The sequence below is a fragment of the Misgurnus anguillicaudatus genome, chromosome 19, assembly GCF_027580225.2.
Source record: "Misgurnus anguillicaudatus chromosome 19, ASM2758022v2, whole genome shotgun sequence".
Classification (NCBI taxonomy): Eukaryota; Metazoa; Chordata; class Actinopteri; order Cypriniformes; family Cobitidae; genus Misgurnus; species Misgurnus anguillicaudatus.
The window spans coordinates 14,585,544-14,607,033 of NC_073355.2; the positions used below are offsets into that span (position 1 = coordinate 14,585,544).

Sequence of the window (21,490 nt, forward strand, 5' to 3'; positions counted from 1 at the left end):
CCAGTCATAAGGGTACATTTTTTGAAGTGAGATCTATACATTATCTAAAAGCTGAATAATACGCTTTCCATTGATGTCTGCAGGATAGGGGATTATTTGGCCGAGATAAAACTATTTCAAAAGCTGGAATCTGAGGGTGCAAAAAACGAAATATTGAGCAAAATCGCCTTTAAATTTCTCCAAATTAAGTCCTTACAAGAATAAAGTTTTGATATATTTACGGTAGAAAATTTACAAAATATCTTCATAGAACTTTACTTAATATTCAAATGATTTTTGGCACGAAAGAAAAATCGTTAATTTTGACCCATACAATGTATTGTTGGCTATTGCTACAAATATACCCGTGCTATTTTAAGACTGGTTTTGTGGTCCTGGGTCACATATAGGCTACACTGTAAAAAAAAATCTGTAGAAATTACAGTGTTATTGCAGCTGGGTTGCTGGTATCTTACCGTAGATTAAAATTTATGTTATTTACTGGCCACATTTTGTTCAAAGTTAAATGAACATTAAACATTTACAAGTCTTTGTCTTTACAGAGTAAAACAGCATCACACAAAACATTCTGGGAAACAAAATCTAAAGCAAAAAACAGAAAAAGGTTGATGATGAAGAATGCTTTGCATGAGGCTGTTATTGTATAGTTTTATTCTGTAAAGATAAAGACTTGTTAATATTTAAAATTTATTTAACTTTGAACAAACTCTTGCCAGTAAATAACATAAATTTAAATCTACGGTAAATTACCGGCAACCCAGCTGCAATAACATTGTAATATCTACGGATTTTTTTTACAGTGTAAGTATAAGTAAAAAAAGATGATGGGCTGTTGAATTGTCCAAAATAAAATTCACAATCAAGTTGCTAATGCGGCCGTGAAGCGAAGTGAAAAACACTCTGAAATAAAAAAAGTTATTTCTAAAAAAAAATATTTTTTCTGTTATAAATCTGTTATGATTAAAATAAATCCCTTATTTTAGTTAAATTTGGCATATTGATATGAAACTGTAATGCAGTCAACAGACCTTAAGCGACTTCATAAGTGTGCAAGTGTGAAAAATAATGCACACCCTTACAATGTTTGTCAACCAATCAGAATCAACAGTCCTGTATAAATGGACTCTTAAGTAGTTAAGATGCACTGCCAAGTAACTTAACTCAGGACATTGAGATGCTGTTAAAGCTGAAGTCATCTTCATCAAAAGACACATTATGGAGGTCCATCAACACAGAGCTTTTCCTCATAGAGCTTCAAGAGCTAGACTCAACAGGATAATGACAGAACAAAAAGCCACTAGGCTAGATATATTAAGGTTGTCTGACGTCAATTTTAAAACCTTAATGCCTGACACTACGACATCTGAAAAACCATTTAACCTATTTAATCTCCACCACCTTCCACCTGTAATTATTTTTCGTACAGTAAGATAAAGAGCTCTTGAACACTTCTGGATAATGTGTCATGTGGTAATGATTCATTCCTGCTGGGTGGTTCTCAAAAATCCACCTGACAACTTCAGTGATTGGTGGACAACACACATTGTGTCACATCTTTGCGTTTCGTTTTGCATAGAGTTATGTGCTTACTGGTAACCAAAGATGCACAATAATACAAAGAGATAAAGACTAAATCACAATAATGATCAATTTGTTTCCAAAATAAGCACTTGATATTGTAAAAAACACAAATCCACACTTTCTATGGTAAATGTTAAGAGGTTTGTTAAGGACAAAAGTCAAGTCCCAAAGCATTTCTCATTTAATTAAATGTCTGGTTAACTCTCTTTTTGGTGTGAAAATCTACTTTAGAGCTGCACACACACAAATCTTTGCCAACCTACTTCTCCATTTCACATTTTAACATCCATTTAACAACAAAAACACTCAAAATGTCAAAAAATGTCATAATTTTTTATCTAATTTCTGAACTTAGCATTGCATAATTACACAAGAAATAGTTAGATAGTGTTTAATACTATAAAATCTGATACCATGAGGGCTAATGTTGATACAAAGAACAATAAAACTTTTTATCATAGCAAGTAGATTAACACAAAATGTATTTATTTAAGTTTATTTGTATAGGGACAGATACAATAAACATAGACAAACCGAAGAGACAGTCATCCAATGCGTGCATCATAGTGCTTGTAGCTTAAGCTAATTTGCAACACTTGTCCCTAGAAGGGCTTTTTAACTATATTAATAATAATGATGATACAACAATTAAGAGTAATTTAAAAAGAACAAGAAAAGAAAAATAGTTTAATTAAACATGAAGTTTGTTGCTGGATTAACCATAATCTGGTTGCTTTTTTTAAAATATATATATATTAATATATCTATTTTAAAAAATAGATTAGATGAATATACAAAAATTTCAATACCAATTATTACACCAAGATTTGAATATTGATTTTATTTTTAATGTCAAATCAGCACTAAACACTATGGCAAAATGAGTATCATTACACCATAGTACAAAACTTGAAAAACCAAAATCCTTACACAATAATTCATATTGATGACATTTATAAAAGTTAATTCATTTTAATACTTGATAAAAAGCTAAGATCCTGCATGGAGAAGTCTGAGTCTGAAAAATGTCTGTTAACCCTTTGTAGGTCACACAAAGAAAATTGTATTTAAAAATCATTTTTGCCTTGGCCCTCTTATAGGTGGCCTCCAAGGTGTTACAGGGGCCCCATTACATTTTATAAAATATTTGAATTAATCATAATTTTTTTGTAATCAAACTTAAGAAAAAATAGATTATTACATTTTTTTATAAAAACAAATTCTATGTTTGTTTTGATTGTTTTACCTTTTAAAGGGGACATATGAAAATCAGACTTTTCCATGTTTAAGTGCTATAATTGGGTCCCCAGTGCTATCAACCTAGAAAATGTGAAAAAGATCAACACTGAAAAAAATGATTCATTGAATTTAATCAATTTTTTTAAGGTAAGTGGTTGCAATCAATTTCTTTAAGCTACATTTAAACAAAAGTTTTATATTTTATTTTAGGTTACTAATCTTTTTTGTTTAAATGTAGCTTAAATAAATTGATTGCAACCACTTACCTTAAAATTTTTTATTAAATTCAATGAATACTTTTTTTCAGTGAACCCAGTAACTTAGTTTACTCTGCAAGTATGTGAACAAATAGGTAATTGAAATTTGACTCCCCTTGTGATGTCAGAAGGAGATAATACTCTGAAAAAAATGATTCATTGAATTTAATCAATTTTTTAAGGTAAGTGGTTGCAATCAATTTATTTAAGATACATTTAAAGAAAAAATATTAGTAAAGTAAAATAAAATATAAAAATTTTGTTTAAATGTAGCATAATTAAATTGATTGCAACCACTTACCATAAAAAATTTTATTAAATTCAATGAATAATTTTTTTCAGTGTACCGCTCCTTAATCTGCACTATCCATTTTAAAGGACACACCCAAAACGGCACATTTTTGCTCACACCTACAAAGTGTCAATTTTAACATGTTATAATAAATTATCTATATGGTATTTTGAGCTAAAACTTAAAAATATGTACTCTGGGGATACCAAAGATTTATTTGACATCTTAAAAAAGTTTTGTGAAATGTCCCCTTTAAATTTTCTATTGTGGGGCACAAAGATGATAGACATCTTATTAGTCATACAGATGGCCCAAAAGGTTTTCACCATAAATCTGCTTGCTTAAAACTAGCTCTACCAAATGGTTACGCAGACCTTTATTAAATCTCTAAAGTAAAAAAACTCATCTAAAGCAGGACATATAAATGCATTATTAATTTCCCAAGATAGCAATAGTCTAAAGATTTTCGTGGCTGTTATGTGTGTGATATATCATTGTTGATGTTGAGATAGTCATGTCAATAATCTCCGAATCAGCTAATTTTGTCAATTATTATCTCTAGTTCTCAATGTCCTTATTGCCATGTTCATGGTTTACTTAATGTGAAAACGTACGTAATGGAGCAACTCGATTAAGCTGACAAACACTGAGGGTTTTGAACAGGTTGTATAGTTGCAGTGTGAGTAGTGAGTTTCTGGGAATTGAGTCAGCTTCACCTGGCACGTGCGTACAGCTCAATCCCTCTAAATATAAGATGCTCTGAGAGATTAGGGGAGGGCCAGTAAAGGGCTGAGGGGGGGGGGTTCAATAGGAGGTGAGGTTACTTGGCTGTAAAGATTGGATTTAAACAGATCAGACAGCTTGGAGACAGCAGGTAGACACATCTGTTAATGGGAAGATAAAGTTTAAAGTGACAAATTTTTTCAGTCAGAAGGGACACACAGCAGTGAAGAGATAGAGAGGCTTTGTTATATTCAATAAGAACCATAAAGTATTTTGTTATCCAGAGCAGAAGTTCGAAGGAGCTTGTGTGTGTGCCAGATGATGCCACCGCAGGTTGCCAGTTCACCGTTCCTGAAGCCTTTCTTTCTGAAGACCCCACTGAACGTCGACAGCCATCGGCGTCAGAGGCGACACACATTACCTGCCAGTGAATTTCGTAATCTCACCCCGCAGGATGCCATCAGTGTGTTTGAAATAGAGAGAGAAGGTAAGTTATTTCTCAGACATCAAGGTTTATAAGTGCAAGAGTGAGTTTATGGAAATGAAATGCTTTTAGATAAACATGTTTTGTAATATTCATGTCTCTTCTGATTTGTTTGATAGAGTATGAAGTTTAGGAAACTTTTGTATTAGAAACTAAGTGCTAAATTTAGGTTAAGCAGCGCTTAACTGCTGAACTTGAGCCATCATGGCACTGCTTTTTGGTTCTTCAATTACCCTTTTGAGCTAAAGGTTTTCTTTCACATCTTTAGTACAGCAAACCTTGTGTGGATGTTAAAAATCATTTAGGAAAACATACAGCCAAACAAACAACTTTTTAGAAACCAATTTTTAAGATAGTAGGAAATCTGAGGGTTCCACTTTGTGAACTTTGTATTGATGCTATCCAGAGGCTTTATTTAATACTTAAATAATTGTTAAATATAATAATTATTTAACATATATATTTTATTTACATTTAATAATGTGTAAATCTGCTAAATCTGTTTAATTTGGGCATTTATGTTACATTTATTTTATGCATGCCAACACATCTGAGAATAAAATACTTTGCACTCTTTCACTGGGGCAGTACAATTTATAAAGTGTCTAACGTACTATTTAGATACAAATTTGTATACATTTGGTGCCAACATGTACCTCTGAATTACTAATATGTACCTTTGAGGTAATAATATGAACACTTGTGTACTTTTGTGGCAGTTGGGGACCATTTAAAAAAAATTCAGACGATGTAATAATATCAAGCTACAGGAGCAGTGTAGTTTATTACGTTATTTTGTTTATATAATAGTTGGTAAAAACAACAAAATGCTTCATAAACTCTATAAGCACTTCCTAAGTTTTATATATAGAGAACCAGATGAGTCAAGAGGCTGATTGTTGTAAAACAGTTAAACCCTTTCCTGATCAGCTGATAATCTTGTTTGTGCTGATATGACTCATGCTCTATTTCCATCTCTCTTCCTGTCTAGCTTTCATCTCTGTTTCGGGAGAATGTCCACTCACCCTCGATGAGGTGCTTAGTTTCCTGAGCCAGTGTCCTGAGCTCTCGATGGGATGGTTTGAAGAGGGTCAGTTGATGGCTTTCATCATCGGATCAGGCTGGGATAAAGAGAAATTAGAACAAGTGAGAAATGTTTAATATATATCAACATACATCAGTGATACTTACAGTGAAGAAAATAAGTATTTGAACACCCTGCTATTTTGCAAGTTCTCTCACTTGGAAATCATGGAGGGGTCTGAAATTGTCATTGTAGGTGCATGTCCACTGTGAGAGACATAATCTAAAAAACAAAAATCCAGAAATCACAATATATATATTTTTTTAACTATTTATTTGTATGATACATAAGTATTTGAACACCTGTCTATCAGCTACAATTCTGACCCTCAAAGACCTGTTAGTCTGCCTTTAAAACATCCACCTCCAGTCCATTTATTATCCTAAATTGGATGCACCTGTTTGAGGTCATAAGCTGCATAAAGACACCTGTCCACCCCATAAAATCAGTAAGAATTCAACTACTAACATGGCCAAGACCAAAGAGCTGTCCAAAGACACAAAATTGTACACCTCCACAAGGCTGGAAAGGGTTACGGGGAAATTGCCAAGCAGCTTGGTGAAAAAAGGTCCACTCTTGGAGCAATCATTAGAAAATGGAAGAAGCTAAACATGACTGTCAATCTCCCTCGGACTGGGGCTCCATGCAAGATCTCACTTTGTGGGGTCTCAATGATCCTAAGAAAAGTGAGAAATCAGCCCAGAACTACATGGGAGGAGCTGGTCAATGACCTGAAAAGAGCTAGGACCACCGTTTCCAAGGTTACTGCTGGTAATACAATAAGACATCATGGTTTTAAATCAAGCATGGCACGGAAGGTTCCCCTGCTTAAACCAGCACATATCCAGGCCCGTCTGAAGTTTGCCAATGACCATTTGGATGATCCAGAGGAGTCATGGGAGAAAGTCATGTGGTCAGATAAGACCAAAATAGAACTTTTTGGTCATAATTCCACTAAACGTATTTGGAGGAAGAAGAATGATGAGTACCATCCCAAGAACACCATCCCTACTGTGAAGCATGAGAGTGGTAGCATCATGCTTTGGGGGTGTTTTTCTGCACATGGGACAGGGCGGCTGCACTGTATTAAGGAGAGGATGATCGGGGCCATGTATTGCGAGATTTTGGGGAACAACCTCCTTCCCTCAGTTCGAGCATTGAAGATGGGTCGAGGCTGGGTCTTCCAACATGACAATGACCCGAAGCACACAGCATGGATAACCAAGGAGTGGCTCTGTAAGAAGCATATCAAGGTTCTGGCGTGACCTAGCCAGTGTCCAGACCTAAACCCAATAGAGAATCTTTGGAGGGAGCTCAAACTCTGTGTTTCTCAGCGACAGGCTGATCTAGAGAAGATCTGTGTGGAGGAGTGGGCCAAAGTGGGAGAACTTGTAAAATAGCAGGATGTTCAAATACTTATTTTCCTCACTGTATAGGAAATAAATACCTACAATCATCACAATATTTAGACATCCTAAATAAAACCTCATACAAAAACTGTCACTGGGACAGTACCCTTCAGATCCTAATATGTACCATTTAGGTACAGATATCTATACATTAGGTACCTTTCAGGTAATAATATGCAGTCTTTAGGTACAAATGTGTACTTTTCGAAAGGGTACCGCCCCAGTGACAGTTTTTGTACTTTTATTTCTAAGAGTGTATACTGCTGTAACATCTTGCAGTTCAGTGATCCTTTAAAGACTCAAACTTTCTTTTGACTTGATCTTTTCTAGGAGGCTTTGACTAAACACGTCCCTAATAGTCCAACGATACACATCCATGTTCTGTCTGTGCACCGCCACTGTCGGCAGCAGGGCAAGGGCTCCATCTTGCTTTGGAGATATCTGCAGTACCTGCGCTGTCTCCCGGGTCTGCGCAGGGCCCTGCTGGTCTGCGAAGAGTTCCTGGTGCCTTTCTACAGGAAAGCGGGCTTTAAGGAGAAGGGTCGTTCTGCCATCACTGTAGGGGCTTTAACATTTACAGAGATGGAGCATCAACTTGGAGGCCAAGCATACGCACGACGAAACAGCGGGTGTTAGTTTCTATAGCCAAAATTTGAAAAAGGACACTATGCTCTCAGCAGTCACGGGCTTGGAGGTTTACGAGCAAAGAACACTTACCTACCTATGCACATTTTAAAGGATTGCGGCATTTTCTGGCTACACAAACGTAACGTTATTGTCTGGAGAATACTGTTTGTACACATATCTGTTTGTGTGATTTACTTTATTGAAGTAAAATAAAATAAAATAACTATTATAGTTATTAAAAAGCTTTTGCTCAATGTTTACAAAATAAAAGTTCTACTACTGTACTATGAGTGACGCAGGGATGACGTATTTTTGTAGGCTAACCCGCAAGTTAGCGGGACGCTGGTTCTCTCACATTCAAAGCCACAGACTTTAAGATTATCTAAAAAATAATAATAATAATAATAAGATCTGTGTTCAACAAAGGCTTATGACACTTACACGTTCTGTCCAACAAGTTCGTTTTCACCGATGAACGCAATGTTTATGATTTTTGAAGTCAAAAATCGGCTTTTTATATTTCTGGTAAGCATATATACTTCAAAATTAATCACATTTGGATTCGTGTGTAATGATTAAGCTATTAGGAAAAACGTTTAAGTGTCATAAACTTTTGTTAAACACAGAGCTTATTTTTTTGCTTTAATACAAACGTCTATGGGGAAAATGACTGAAGTTCATTGAAACCTTCCGGGTTAGCCTACAAAAACACGTCATCCATGCGGCACTTTATTTAAAGCAATTTGTATCTTTCTTTAGAAATTGTAATGTAAAAAACGAAATGGATATATCAACAAACAATTTTATTTTTTTACTTAATAAACCCTTAGTGAGTAAAATCAGTGGACAGTGAAATATTTAATGTTATATATTCATAATACATTACTGCATATGTGACAGTGTGTTTTGGAATGCAAACTATGTATACACAGCATAAATTGTTTCATGTAAAGTTCAAGTAGAATATCCATAGACTTTCTTTGTGGTATGTCATATAATTGTGTATATTTAATTAATAAAAATATGATTACAAAGCTAGAGTCTTTTATTATGTATTTAGTAGTGAGAAGACCTCTCTTCATAAATCATCATTTGTACAAATACTTCTATGATGTTTTTATGGTTTAGATCAGAAAGGAGTGTTGGAAAAGAAAAAAAACACAAACATCCAGGGTGCAGGTTGTTTTTGGCTGTATTTTGTAACAAGTGAGTAAATTGGGTAGCTAAAACACTACCCGTACATAAACATCCATTACTCCATTTGAAGTAACACACAAATAAAAGAATATCATTTGAGTGCTCAACATGTAACGAAAATATGGCAGTAGTAGGTACATTTATCAAGGCACCGAAGGTACGGGTTTTACGTCCCTGGATTCTGAGGTCGACTAAACAACGACACACCTACCCCTGACATGCTAAAACATATAAAGTATCAACAATAATCAAATTGCAGATCATATGTTCTCTATTTGGTGTACCAGTGCTTATATTTGACACCGTCTTATGAGACTGTAGTGTGAAGAACGTTTTTTTTTTGAGGGGCGAGTGTGACCCTGCTTTTGTACGATTATCATCAGACACCCCTTTTCAACACCGACTACATAAAACTTTGGGGTGCATTAAAAAGCATTCTTCATTCTCAAAATAATGGTCAAAAGGGCATCCCGACTTGCACTGAGTAAAAAAGAAAACTGTCCAAGTTCACAGAAACGGCTTCGTTCGGAAGAGACGAACTGCAGGGGATTGGCAGACGCTATAACCAAATCTATCAGTCCCTGAAGCTCCGCCCCTCCTCCGTGCATCTCTCTCAATGGAGGTGCGCGTTGAGGTCGTACTTTTCGCAGAACTTGTCGGTGAAAGGAATGCAGGTGAGCAGCTCGCACCACTCGCACTTGATGGGGTACACGTAGAAGAGCACTACGAGTCCGGCGAACAGGCCCACAAACACCACCAGGAACATGATGATCTGACAGCGCTTGCGGTACATGTCCATGCGGCCGAAGCTGATGTAGGGCAGGAAGGCGAACGAGAGGAAAAAGCCCGAGACAAATCCGCAGATGTGGGCGAAATTATCGATCCAGGGCAGCAGGCCAAAGGCGAACAGAAAGAGCACCACACACAGTAGCTTAGTGAAGGCTCGCCAGGGCTGAGCCAGGATCTGCCAGCTCTGAATCAACTCCACGAACAGACACGCTAGGATGCCAAACTGAGATCCAGCTGGACCCACCTTAACACAGAGAAAAAGAGAGAGAAAACACAATGAGGGTTGGGGTATGAATTTGCAACGAAGACCTGATCAATAATTTGATATGCGAGTTTAACATTTTTTAAATAATTAACGGGAAACATAAGTTATAACTACGAACTAACTTTGGCCCAAATTTAGTTAAAATGGTTGCAAAAAATAGCAAAATTCATTTAAAATGAAGAACAATGTCCAAAGGTTAAGCACCTCGGCTCTGTAAGGAAGAAAGATGGCACTGGCCAGGTTTCCTGTGATGCCACTCAGAATGTAGATGATGGATATTCGAAGCCACCCAGCCAACTTCTCTAGGTCTCGAAGAATGGTCATCTGAAAACATACTGACACCAGGCAATGCAGAATCCTGTTTATAAAACAGATGGGGAAAGAGACATGGTATTTATAAGCTGCTATGGCATCTTTTGTGATCCAAATGCATATTTTTTATTCCACACACCACAACTTTCTGACATGGTTACAGCAAACCCTCAAAGATATAATTTCATCCTGCCACAGATTTTAAACTGTCCAACCAAACCACCATCTATGTAATGATTATAATTACCTCATGACATGACCAAAATATATATTACATTAGGAATCTCCACAAATATTATTCTTGAAGACATTTGTGGTTAACACAGCGGCTAAAAGACCACAAAACATTAACAAGCTTGAATCGGCAACCACAGCTAGAGTTTTAAATAATAAAGCAAAACCAAAGACTATAGATTGTAACAAGGTAGCCCAGTGTCTTGCTGTGTATAAAAAAACAATGCTTAATAGAGTGGCACAGGGATGACGTATTTTTGTAGGCTAAACCAAAAGTTAGCAGGACACTGGTACTACTCTCGCAAAGAAGCCATTCATTCATTTTTCCCATAGACTTTTGGATTGCACGTTTTGTCCAACAAGATCATCTTCACAGATGAACACAACTTTATGATTTTTGAGGTTTGCATTTACTAGAAGTAAAAAAACAAATATAGTCATTAAAATTAATAAAAGCTGTGTTTATCTCTGAAGATGATCTTCTTGGATAAAATGTGTAAGTGACATAAACCTTTTGTTAAACACTTATTTTTGCAATAATCCACAAAAATACGTCATCCCTGCGGCACTCTATAAGGTTGCTTTATCAAAGGAAGTCCCATAAATCCGCGGTAGAGGCGTCAGGCACGAGCGATTTCAATATTAAGTCATTGTGAAGGTGCGTTGACACGCGTCAGGAGGTCTCGCTGCGCGAATGAGGCGTCTAGCGCGGCATGATAGACGCGATTCCGCCTCATTCGCACGTCTACTTCGCGCGAATTGAGTGTTGCCGCGGAAAAACACACCGGGCCCTATTTTAACGATCTAAGTGCATTGTCTAAAGCGCACAGCGCAACGTGTAAATGGGCGTGTCCGAATCCACTTTTGCTAATTTAACGACGGAAAAAATGGTTTGCGCGCCGAGCGCATGGTCGAAAAGGGTTGGTCCTATTGTATTGGGAGTATTTTGGGCGTAACGTGCAATAAACCAATGAGAGTCTCAGCTCTCATTCCCTTTAAAAGCAAGTTGCGCTGGCGCTATGTCTAATCCCTATTTAGATGACGAACTTTGTAAACTGAAAAACTAAGCGGAGGAAGAAGATCCCCAGTTTAAGATTAATGTTAAATAATTGTGTTGTTTTTCACTTGTATTGAAATTGTTATTTTTTATTAAAACCTTTAAAACCCGTTTTCTTTTTGTCATGGAAGTAAAAAAGCAGGCTTTTAATTGCTTTAAATGTATGGCTATCCAATATCATCAACAAATAATTTACAAGTATGTTTACAAGGTTTGTACTCTAAAAATACTTTTTTTGTAACAAACTGGAGATAAATATTTTACAAACGGCTCTATGCGCGTTTCAGCACTTTGGACAGCGTTTTTTTTAGCAGAGTTTTTTTTAAGCATTACTTAAAAATGTTTCTCATCTCACCATATCCACAGGTACAGAGTCATCATATGCAATAAATCCGTGAGGTAGCATTTAAAAAAACATTTAAAAACAGACGCATTTGTTTAGAGCAAAGCATTTATTTACTTACCAGGCTACAGGTGAAGCAGCTCTTTGCGCCTTCTAATGTCTCATAATTAGTCCTCATTTATGTCCAAGAGACTCAATAATAATCTTTTACATTCAATCCTTTAATCTTTCATATTAAAAGCATTTTTGTGCTGCTGCGCATTCATGTACTTTGTGATAAGCAAACCCGCGTTGTCCTCTCGTTTATAGGCGCATATTACTAATGCGCTCTTTAAATAACATAAAACACATTGCGCCATTGACTTTAGACTTTAGACCAGGTTTTTGTTGGTCAATGGCGTAGTCTAGTTTAGTTGCGCACTTTCACGTGCGAATGAAGCAAGTAAACTCAAAATGTTCAAGCGGCAAACTAGACGCGGTAGACGCGAATTTTACGCCACAAACGCTTCTACTACGAATGTCTATTAAATGCGTCTGTACATAGCTCATAGCCAATCGGTGTGTCGCATAGACGTCATCATCGTCTTGCTGCCTCCTCCCTGTTCTGTGATTGGTTCCTTATTTCAGGCGAAAATTTGGGCCATGGTTTCCATGCTAGACTTGCAGTGTGAATAAATTTGCAGCATGGGGAAACCAGGCTAAAAATCAAGCATTTTAAACTGTTAACATTAATGAATGCACCATGAACTAACATGAATAATTGTATTAACATTAACAAAGAATTAATACATGTTGAAAAACTACCGTTCATTGTTTGTTTATGTTAGTTAATGCATTTAAGTGTTACCGGAAAACCTTTCCACTATGATGATGTTAAGAGTTTACTTGACAATTTGTAAAGATGTTATGAATATGAATTCAGTTTAAATATGTTGTTAGTGTGTCCTAACGGTTACAAGGGTGTTGGTATACCAATAAATAAGGGTGTTGTTAAATGGTTAAATACCTGTATATATGTGACCCTGTCTTTCATTTCAATCTTTGACATGACCTTACTCAGTCAATATTAAATATATCAAGGTTATATTTCCGCATAATGTTCTTAACCTTACGTAAGATGATTTTATGTAAAAAAACAGTAAATTGCAAATAAAACGCTGGGTTTTCACAGACTGGGTCACATATGATGACCCCAAAAGTCCCTGCTGATTCCACCCATGGCGGTGCAGAAAGAGTTAAAGTAGGTGGCAAAGTTACTTTGGTTGAAAAACGGTAAGAAGTGATGCTTGTCTAACGGCACTTAGAATCCACGGTCAAGGACGTTTCGAAAACGTGACACTAAGGCGTTAAGAACTTGTTGAACGCGTGACAGAGACATGTGCCGGAGCATTAATCTACTGAGCCTTCTTAAGAAAGACCCAAGGTGTGACTCTGAAGAACTGTTTAGGACAGCACTATCTTTAATTACTACTGCTGATCACAGCAGAAAAAAGTGTCAGGTGTTTTGAAAGCAGATAATCTGATCGTTCGCGTCATCTTTTCAAGCCTCTAAAATAATGCAATGCAGCTCTGAATACTTGCATGCATACCAAACTTGTACAGTGAAAAGAAAGTCTTGACAGATTGCTCTTTTATCTGTTATGTTTCATGAAGAATTTTAACTTTCTCCTTAAATTTCTCAAAGGAAATAAACAGAATAGGAGTACAACGCTGAGGTATGTAAGATAATGAGTTGTCATCGCAGACTTTACTATCATGGCTTGGCAAATCAAAAATAAAGAAACCTTATCTAGTAGAAAACTTTTAGTTTTGTACTTGATGTGAATACCCATTTAACCTGCAGTTCAATCATGTTTTGTTTGATTCTTTGTAAGAAGAAGCCTTAGGGTTCTCTAAACCTTTCAGTCACTCACCCAGCATGTAGGAACAAAGAGAGCCAGAGGCGATAAAACTGATCTGGGATCTCTGGGTTCAGGAACGGAAGAAGTCCACAAACATCATCCATACAGTGCACCTGACAGAGACAGTTCTTTACATTAGATCACCATCAAAACATCTCTGGGAATCATTTTGACATATTGTCAGTATTGCTCAGGACTTTAGACACACTGTAAACCCAAACAATGTACACATTTAAAATGAGTGAACTGTCCTCAAACCTGTGAAAAAAGTTTTTAGTTCCAAAAACTCAAGACTCAGACAACTTTGCTAACTCAAAAATGTAATTTATAAAGCCTAATTTTAACAAACACTACAAATAATTACACACTTTTGGTCGTTGTGATGAGTTTTATGGCATTCAATGTGCAAGCTAAGCTAAGAAAGAGTCTGGCACCAAAAATTTACTTTAGTTTAATATTAAATCAGCACGATAGGTTGAGGAGGCTTTCCAATTCCCAGCATGCGCTTTAAATGAGCATGCATTACGAGATACGTGATATCTTATGTGGTTTTAAATAAAGAGAAAGACTCAGTAGTGTTAAACTTTCATTTATTTTGGAAATTTAGAAGAATTTGCTATTTTAGTTTAGTTTTGTGGTTACCATTGTTCAGAAGTGCAGTCCCTGTGCTTAGGCTGTAGGTTGGATACGTGTTATATTATCATGTAAACAATAACTGTGTGACGTCAATGCCAGCACTGAGTAAAGTCACTTCACACTTAGTCACACTGGGTCTCATTCACTAATAATATACGCACACTTGACTTCTCATGAAAACACCTAATTCACAACACCTGCGTACGCACACGAGTGGCCGCTTGCACGAGATTGGTAATTTGCATAAAACACAACCAAACCAGCTCCATATAAGGGCCTTCCGCAGCGCAGGAAGCAAAACAGCTCGAAAAGAAATCCATGATCATATTTATTATTTGGAAATTTCAGTTTTGCTTTGCATTTTTTATTTGAAAGGTTTTGCTGTTGCACGAGGAAGCCAGTGCTGTCCACTGAACGGAGTAACATTAAAAAAGTATTGGATGCGTTAACAAATCTGACATTTAATTAATATGACAAAGACGCGCATCTGTATCTAAAATAAAACGGACAGGAGATCAAGTGATTGACGTTTGGACTTCTCATTACATTTACATGATGTTTACATTAGGCCTTAAGCAGATGCTTTCAAATAGAGATTTAAAACGTGAGAAAAGAAAGCATGAAGATTTGACATAACGTGCATCTTCTTTATATGTGTAGAAAAAATAAGTAGGCTATAATAATGTATAATATAATGTTTATAATAATAATAATATAGATCATGACATCATGGACAAAGATTAAGTGACTTGAAAGTTTGTACTGTGTGCAATTATTATGTATATTATGATGTATATTTAAAGTGACACCATGTAATTTTTCAACCTTCATAATAAATTTTCAAGACCCTTGTGATAGTACCTCGACTTTAAATAGGTTGAATGACATGTCTACCATAGCCTGACGGGGTCTGTATCACTTTTACTCGTATTTTAAAACTTAGGGTTTCTGGTAGTAACCAGAGCACAAAAAAAACTAAAAAATTCGACTGCTTTACGGCATACGTCACTTCCTCCACACAATTTGTTTTTAACGTGAATTTTGCTGGAGGCTTACTTAAGGAATGTAGAGAGCAGCTATTATTGTGTGACTCTGTGACGCAGTCTTTAGTGTCACGGACCTATGACACGGGCGACCCGGGTTCGATTCCCCTTTAAGGCAATTTTTTTATATAAACTCTTGATTCATACATAAATGCGATCTTCTTTATAAATGACGGCGATTATCTTGCATATAGTTCCCTGTATTCACATGCGGTGTTCGTGTATTTACCTTTCTTTTACTGTCCAATCCAGGATGCAATAGCAGTCAAACTTGCTCAAACTCACACAGTGTAAAACCAAACCCTATTCATTCACCAATCAGATCCGAGCGTTTCTCTCTTCTCTCTTCCTCATTTGCTGCGTTCCGCTGTCACTCGCGTGACGTATTACAAAGCGGCAGCCTTTAGGTCTGCTTGGACCACATCGGTTTACTTGGATTTGGAGCGACAATTTTCACACAAAAGAGAGGAAAAACGAGCGCCATTGCGGAAAATCCTGGTGGCGAGGGAGAGAGAGAGACGATGCAACAATATTTGTTTGGGAAAAGGCAAGGAAATACTTCTGGTCGTTTTTCAATTGGAAGGCTGCAGCCTCCGGAGGTCAAATATGCAGGCTGCATACGTCATGAAGCCTGGTTTATTAAGGTAAACTGAGCATTACATTCGCAAGTCATAAGCATACTGCAACAATTTACGATTAACTAAGTATAATAGTCAACTTTGTAATTGTTAATATTGTGAAATAAGACAGTCTTGATGACGTATACAGCTTAGAAATACGACATCCGGAGGCTGCAACCTTCAGATTGAGACATGGCTTCTGCCAGGACGAGTTCCTCATCAGAAAGTTGTAACATGACTGCGTTTCTCCCTGTTGTCTCAAAATGTTGATCATTTAGCGTTTTAAATGTTTAGTTTTTAGTTTAGTTTTAAGGTTGGCCAGTTCCTTTCCTTTGCGACAGTGCTGCGGCGCTTGTGAGCTCTAGGGGCGCTAGAAGTGAAAAATACATGTCTAGCACCCCCTAGTGGCCAAAAAGTTTCATGGTGTCCCTTTAACCACACACAATTTTTTATATATATACATTTAAAAAATAAAATAAAAAAAATTCTTAAATACATACATGAATATGTGTGTATTTATATATACATAATAATTACACACAGCACACACTCATATATTATGCCAAAAATAACTTTGATTTTGTATGCGATTAATCTTTGACCAGTGCTAATAATAATATATAATACAGACAATATTATAATATAAAATAAATAATAAATTTTATATATCAACATTATTATACACATTATAATTATAGCCTATTTAATTATAGTGTACTTGATTAATGCGTACAAGTGGTTTTAGGTTTCTTGAATTTTTACGTACATTTAGAAGAAATTTTGATATAAAAGTTTTTGTTGAATCACGATTTGTTCGTGAAAACATCCGTACACACATCTCACGCACAAATGAATGAGACCCAATGTCTGTTTCTGTGACTATAATAAATGGTAAACACCACTTATGGGAAAACAGTATATACATAAATGTACATTATGAAATTCAATGAAATATAAAATCAGACTTTAATATTAATAGTTGTCAAAACTTTAAACTTTCAGTTGTAGTAATTAAAATATAAAAAAAAATACTTTTTAATTTAAGTGAATTTTTATTTATTTATAGTTATTAAAAAAATTTGTTATTAAAACTGACAGTCTTTAAGTTTATAAACTTTAAAAAACAGAGGCAATCAGTTGGCCCAAATTTTTTGAGTTGGTAGAACTTATCTGGGTTTACAGTGGAGTATTTAACACACTTAAAGCACAACATCTTAAGTTAAACCCTGTGGCTGGCACACAGTTCAAATCCAGGCAGAAGTGTGCCCGCTCAGACCAAAACAGATTTTGCCAATGCGGTGAAGATTAACGTGGCAACCTTCATGGTGATTATAAAGCACTAAATGGAGAATTATGTCTATTCCTGTCCATGAAGCCTTATTAGCCTAGTGAGGGATGAGTGTTAAAGGGGTGAAATATTGTGTCCTCAACTGATCTCTCTATCTTTATAAAACCCTGGCTAAGAATAGATTTGCTTTAATAACTATGTAATAATGATTTAATATACAGAAGATCAGTGATTCCCAACCTGAAATCCAGGGAGAGGGATACCTGTATGCTTCGATGTCAAATAAAAATAAAATGTCCACTAATAATTTTATATAAAATATGTTTTTGTTTTTAAATAATGTGGTTACAATGCCAAGATATGATAGTTAAAATCATCTCTATATATGCAAATCATTTTGACAGATAAAGTTTAATATTACACAAAAAATAAATATAAATATGTCTTTTAATAACATATATGACAGTATATTTACAAATGATTAAACCAAATAATAAGTTTGTGACATTTCAACTTCTTGTCTTATCTTAAACCTAAAATAAACGGGTTTTGGTTGCAAAAGGTCTGGATTCATTAAAAATGAGCTAATTAAATATTTTAAAACAATATTTAATGTTCCTTACCTTACTTATGAGGTAAATAGTCATATAATAAGCCGGATAATGTAAAGGCAGCAGGTTGTTATCGCAGAAATAAGCCCCTTCAGTCTGATACAAGACTGACCTGATCACACTGTCGGGGCTTATTTCTGCGATAACAACCAGCTGCCTACCTATACATAATCCCTTACTTAAAATTCATTGCCCTCATAAACATTTAACCAGAAAATGTACTTCCGCCCTCTTGTGGCGATTCTCCTCTTATGACATCTTTAATTTTAAGTTCAAACTATGATCAAATCATCCAAAATACACTGTTAAAAATTTGCTGTAATTATGCAGCTGGTTGCCAGTAACTTACTGTAGAAGATAAAGACTGAACATTTTTCATGTTCATTTAACTTTAAACAAACTGTTGCTAGTAAATAACATAAATGTAAAATCTACAGTAAGTTACTGGCAGCTAGTTGCCAGTAATACTGTAATTTCTACAGATTTTTTTTTACAGTGTATTTCATAAACAACCATGCAGCCAATCAGATTCTGCAGATTCAATGCAATTAATTACAATGGCTATTGATCACCATTAATCTCTAGTACTTACTTGAGAGCAAAGTGTTGCCTCCTCATGGAAGTATCCTTTCATGAAGTCACAATACTCTCTCGATGTGATTTCGCATCTGTGAAGCAGCACACGAGACAATTAAAAACCAATAAGAAACTGTATTTTCATGTCATGTGATCATTTACAGTGTGGGATGTAGTAGTCCTCATCTTCCTTTAGTACCGATGCAGCAGGGTCGGCCGGTGATTGTACAGTCGATATGAGGCAGATTGGTGTGGTTTCCCGAATTGTATTTGGTACAGATCTGTAATTATATCTAGGTTAGGATAGTGTACTGTATAGCAAACACTGTTGTGGTAAAATGATGGCATCAGATGCTTTTTTGATAAGTAACATGGTACTGAATGATCAACATTTTCATATATACACTCACCTAAAGGATTATTAGGAACACCATACTAATACTGTGTTTGACCCCCTTTCTATGTGACATTGATTCAAAAAGGTGCTGAAAGCATGCATTAAACACCTGTCCCTTGTGGTTAAATTGCGCCTGTTTAACGTCATTCCAGTTAACAACTAACCTGATGATGTATGTGTCGTGAGATAATTTTGACATACTATATAATACCTACTGTTTTAATGGTTGGTGAGTAGGTACTTCATCTAATTTAGTACCTATGCGATTTCGGACGCAGCGTATGATTTGCCCCCTTTGATACTTACTGGCCATTTGGTGATGTCATCAGGCCACTCGTGAGGCGAGACCGATGCCGGCTCTATACACGTCCTACCAAAACAAAGCAAGCATTGTATCAGAAACGCTTAAAATACTGTGAACTGAGTGATGTTTAGTGTCTCCTCACCTGGGATCCTGATGACACACAGAGCCGTATTGTCGGTTCTTTCCCTTCAACTGAGGAGTGCTGGGATGGTTGGGCCATTTTACCCATACAGCCAAAGTGCTCTAATAGAAAGAAAGCGACAAAGAGTTGGATATAGTCTAACAGATGTGTAGTTTGTGGTGCTTGCATTTACACATTTTATCATACACCCATGAAAGAGGGCTCAAACCGACCGACTTATTGAGGAGAGGTGTGCTATGACTTTTATAAACGATCGGGTGCAGAATTTTTAACAGGGGGGTGAAAAACCACCCAAAAAAATCCCATAGACTTAACATTGCGCCAACTTTGATGGGTCATAGGTTCGCTCAAGGATTTTGTAGAAACATGTGGGTTGCAATTTTTGAAGAGGGTGATAGGCTCTGTAAGAACATACATCATATTGGGTTGTACACTGTACCCCTGAGGCACCAAAAATTCCCCATTTATTTATAATGGGGCAGGGAACATGCCCATATAAGGGAAAAAAGTTCCAGATGGGATATATTTGCTTTATACAGTGTCGTAGAGACAAGTGGGTGGGCTCATTTTACTTGGAGTGTAGTCACTAGTGGGTGCAAAATTTCTCCCTAGTAACCAAAAACATTACCCTAGCAACGGAATAAACAACAAAGCCTTATATCTCTGCATCAGAACATCGTAGAGACACGGGGGTTGGACTGTTTTACTTGTGGCTCGGAGTATAATCACTAGTCGCCGGTGTCCTGCAGAGTTTAGCTCCAACTTGCCTCAGCACACCTGCCTAAAAGTTTCATGTATGCCTAGTAAGACCTTAATTGGCTGCTTCAGGTGTGTTTAATTATGGTTGGAGCTAAACTCTGCAGGACACCGGCCCTCCAGGACCGAAGTTGCCCATCTCTGAACTAGTGGATGCAAATTCTCTCCCTAGCAACCAAATACAGTACCCTAGCAACAGAATAAACAAAGCCTTATATCTCCACATCAGAACATTGTAGAGATATCGGGGTGGGTCTCTTTTGAATCATTTTCACATTAATGCAACATTTTGTCCTCCAAAATTTGCCACACCAAGCACCACTTCACATTTTCATCAGAAATCTCGTTTTTGTTGCTATTGTACTCACCGAACACTCCTCCTCTGAGGACTGCAGACAACCAGAGCGATCGTTCCTCACACAGCACGCTGAATTTCGCTCCAGATCTTGTTTTTTCTTGATCAGCTCGTGTACTTCATGGTCCCTTCGCATACAAGGCGAGAATTTGGCTCCTAGGTGAATTAGTGCCTCCTGAAAAAAAATATCGAAACATTTAGCTCTCAACCCTTTCGCTTTTTTGTCTAAATCGGCACCGAAGCACCATATATTGCGAAAAGGCGCTTTAAATAAGACTTGGCACAGAAACGCATGAATGCTTACCGAACTTGGTCCAATCCAGAAGTTCTCTTGCTGCACGAATTTGACATTTTCATAAACGCCTTTATTTCTTAGAACCTTGATATAGAAAGAAAATAGCAAATCGAATGTGTTGACAAACACCAGATGGATCCGAACAGGAACAGAATGTAAAAAAAAGTAAAGTATGAAAGCACTCACAGAATCGACAGTCTCATGCTGGGAGAAGCCCACTGGTGCAATGCCATAAATACACACCGCCAAAATAGTGATCAGTATGTGAACAAACGTTATCCAATATGTAAAAAAAGGCCTGTGGAAACAACACAGAAAACATCATCACCACTTGCGTTTCCAACAGTACATAGCAGATGGTCATTTAGTAGAGTTTCATACCTGTGGTTATCCATGTCCTCTATTTGTTGTTTCACGTAGCTGTCGATACGCTTGCGATACGTACGATTTGTCAGCTTTCCCACCATTCCTAATCCGTACGGTCGTTTTTCTCTTGCGAAGAGCTTCTTGACCGGCACGGCTATGCGCTGACCTCTCCGCTGGCCGTCCACACTCACCACCTCCTGCTTCAGTCGGACTTTCGGTGGCACCGGTGTTCCCTCTTTCACTTTTCGCCAGCCGCGCTCCAAAGGCCTGTGTGATAGCGTGGACGGCGTTATAGACATATTCTTTA

At 36.7% G+C, this 21,490-nt stretch overlaps 2 protein-coding genes across 4 annotated transcripts in view; one reads left to right on the plus strand and one right to left on the minus strand.

Annotated features, from left to right (window-relative positions):
• The first annotated feature begins 4,143 nt into the window (after positions 1-4,143).
• aanat2 (arylalkylamine N-acetyltransferase 2) lies at positions 4,144-8,730 on the plus strand. The gene is made up of 3 exons (XM_055188888.2): positions 4,144-4,579; positions 5,568-5,722; positions 7,400-8,730. Exons 1-3 carry the CDS (start codon positions 4,411-4,413, stop codon positions 7,703-7,705), a joined length of 630 nt encoding a protein of 209 aa, XP_055044863.1. The 5' UTR covers positions 4,144-4,410; the 3' UTR covers positions 7,706-8,730.
• A 135-nt stretch (positions 8,731-8,865) lies between these two features.
• Positions 8,866-21,490, minus strand: part of rhbdf1a (rhomboid 5 homolog 1a (Drosophila)) — a 55,260-nt gene continuing 42,635 nt past the window's right edge. For all 3 annotated transcript variants that reach the window (XM_073856998.1, XM_073856997.1, XM_073857000.1), the window contains 11 exons: positions 21,199-21,450; positions 21,004-21,115; positions 20,827-20,901; positions 20,536-20,697; positions 19,412-19,512; positions 19,272-19,335; positions 18,752-18,849; positions 18,585-18,657; positions 13,807-13,907; positions 10,152-10,305; positions 8,866-9,926 (listed from right to left, as the gene is read on the minus strand). In XM_073856998.1, the coding sequence (XP_073713099.1) occupies positions 9,507-9,926; positions 10,152-10,305; positions 13,807-13,907; positions 18,585-18,657; positions 18,752-18,849; positions 19,272-19,335; positions 19,412-19,512; positions 20,536-20,697; positions 20,827-20,901; positions 21,004-21,115; positions 21,199-21,450 (1,612 nt within the window). In that variant the 3' untranslated portion in view covers positions 8,866-9,506. The remainder of the gene's footprint in view (positions 9,927-10,151; positions 10,306-13,806; positions 13,908-18,584; positions 18,658-18,751; positions 18,850-19,271; positions 19,336-19,411; positions 19,513-20,535; positions 20,698-20,826; positions 20,902-21,003; positions 21,116-21,198; positions 21,451-21,490) is intronic.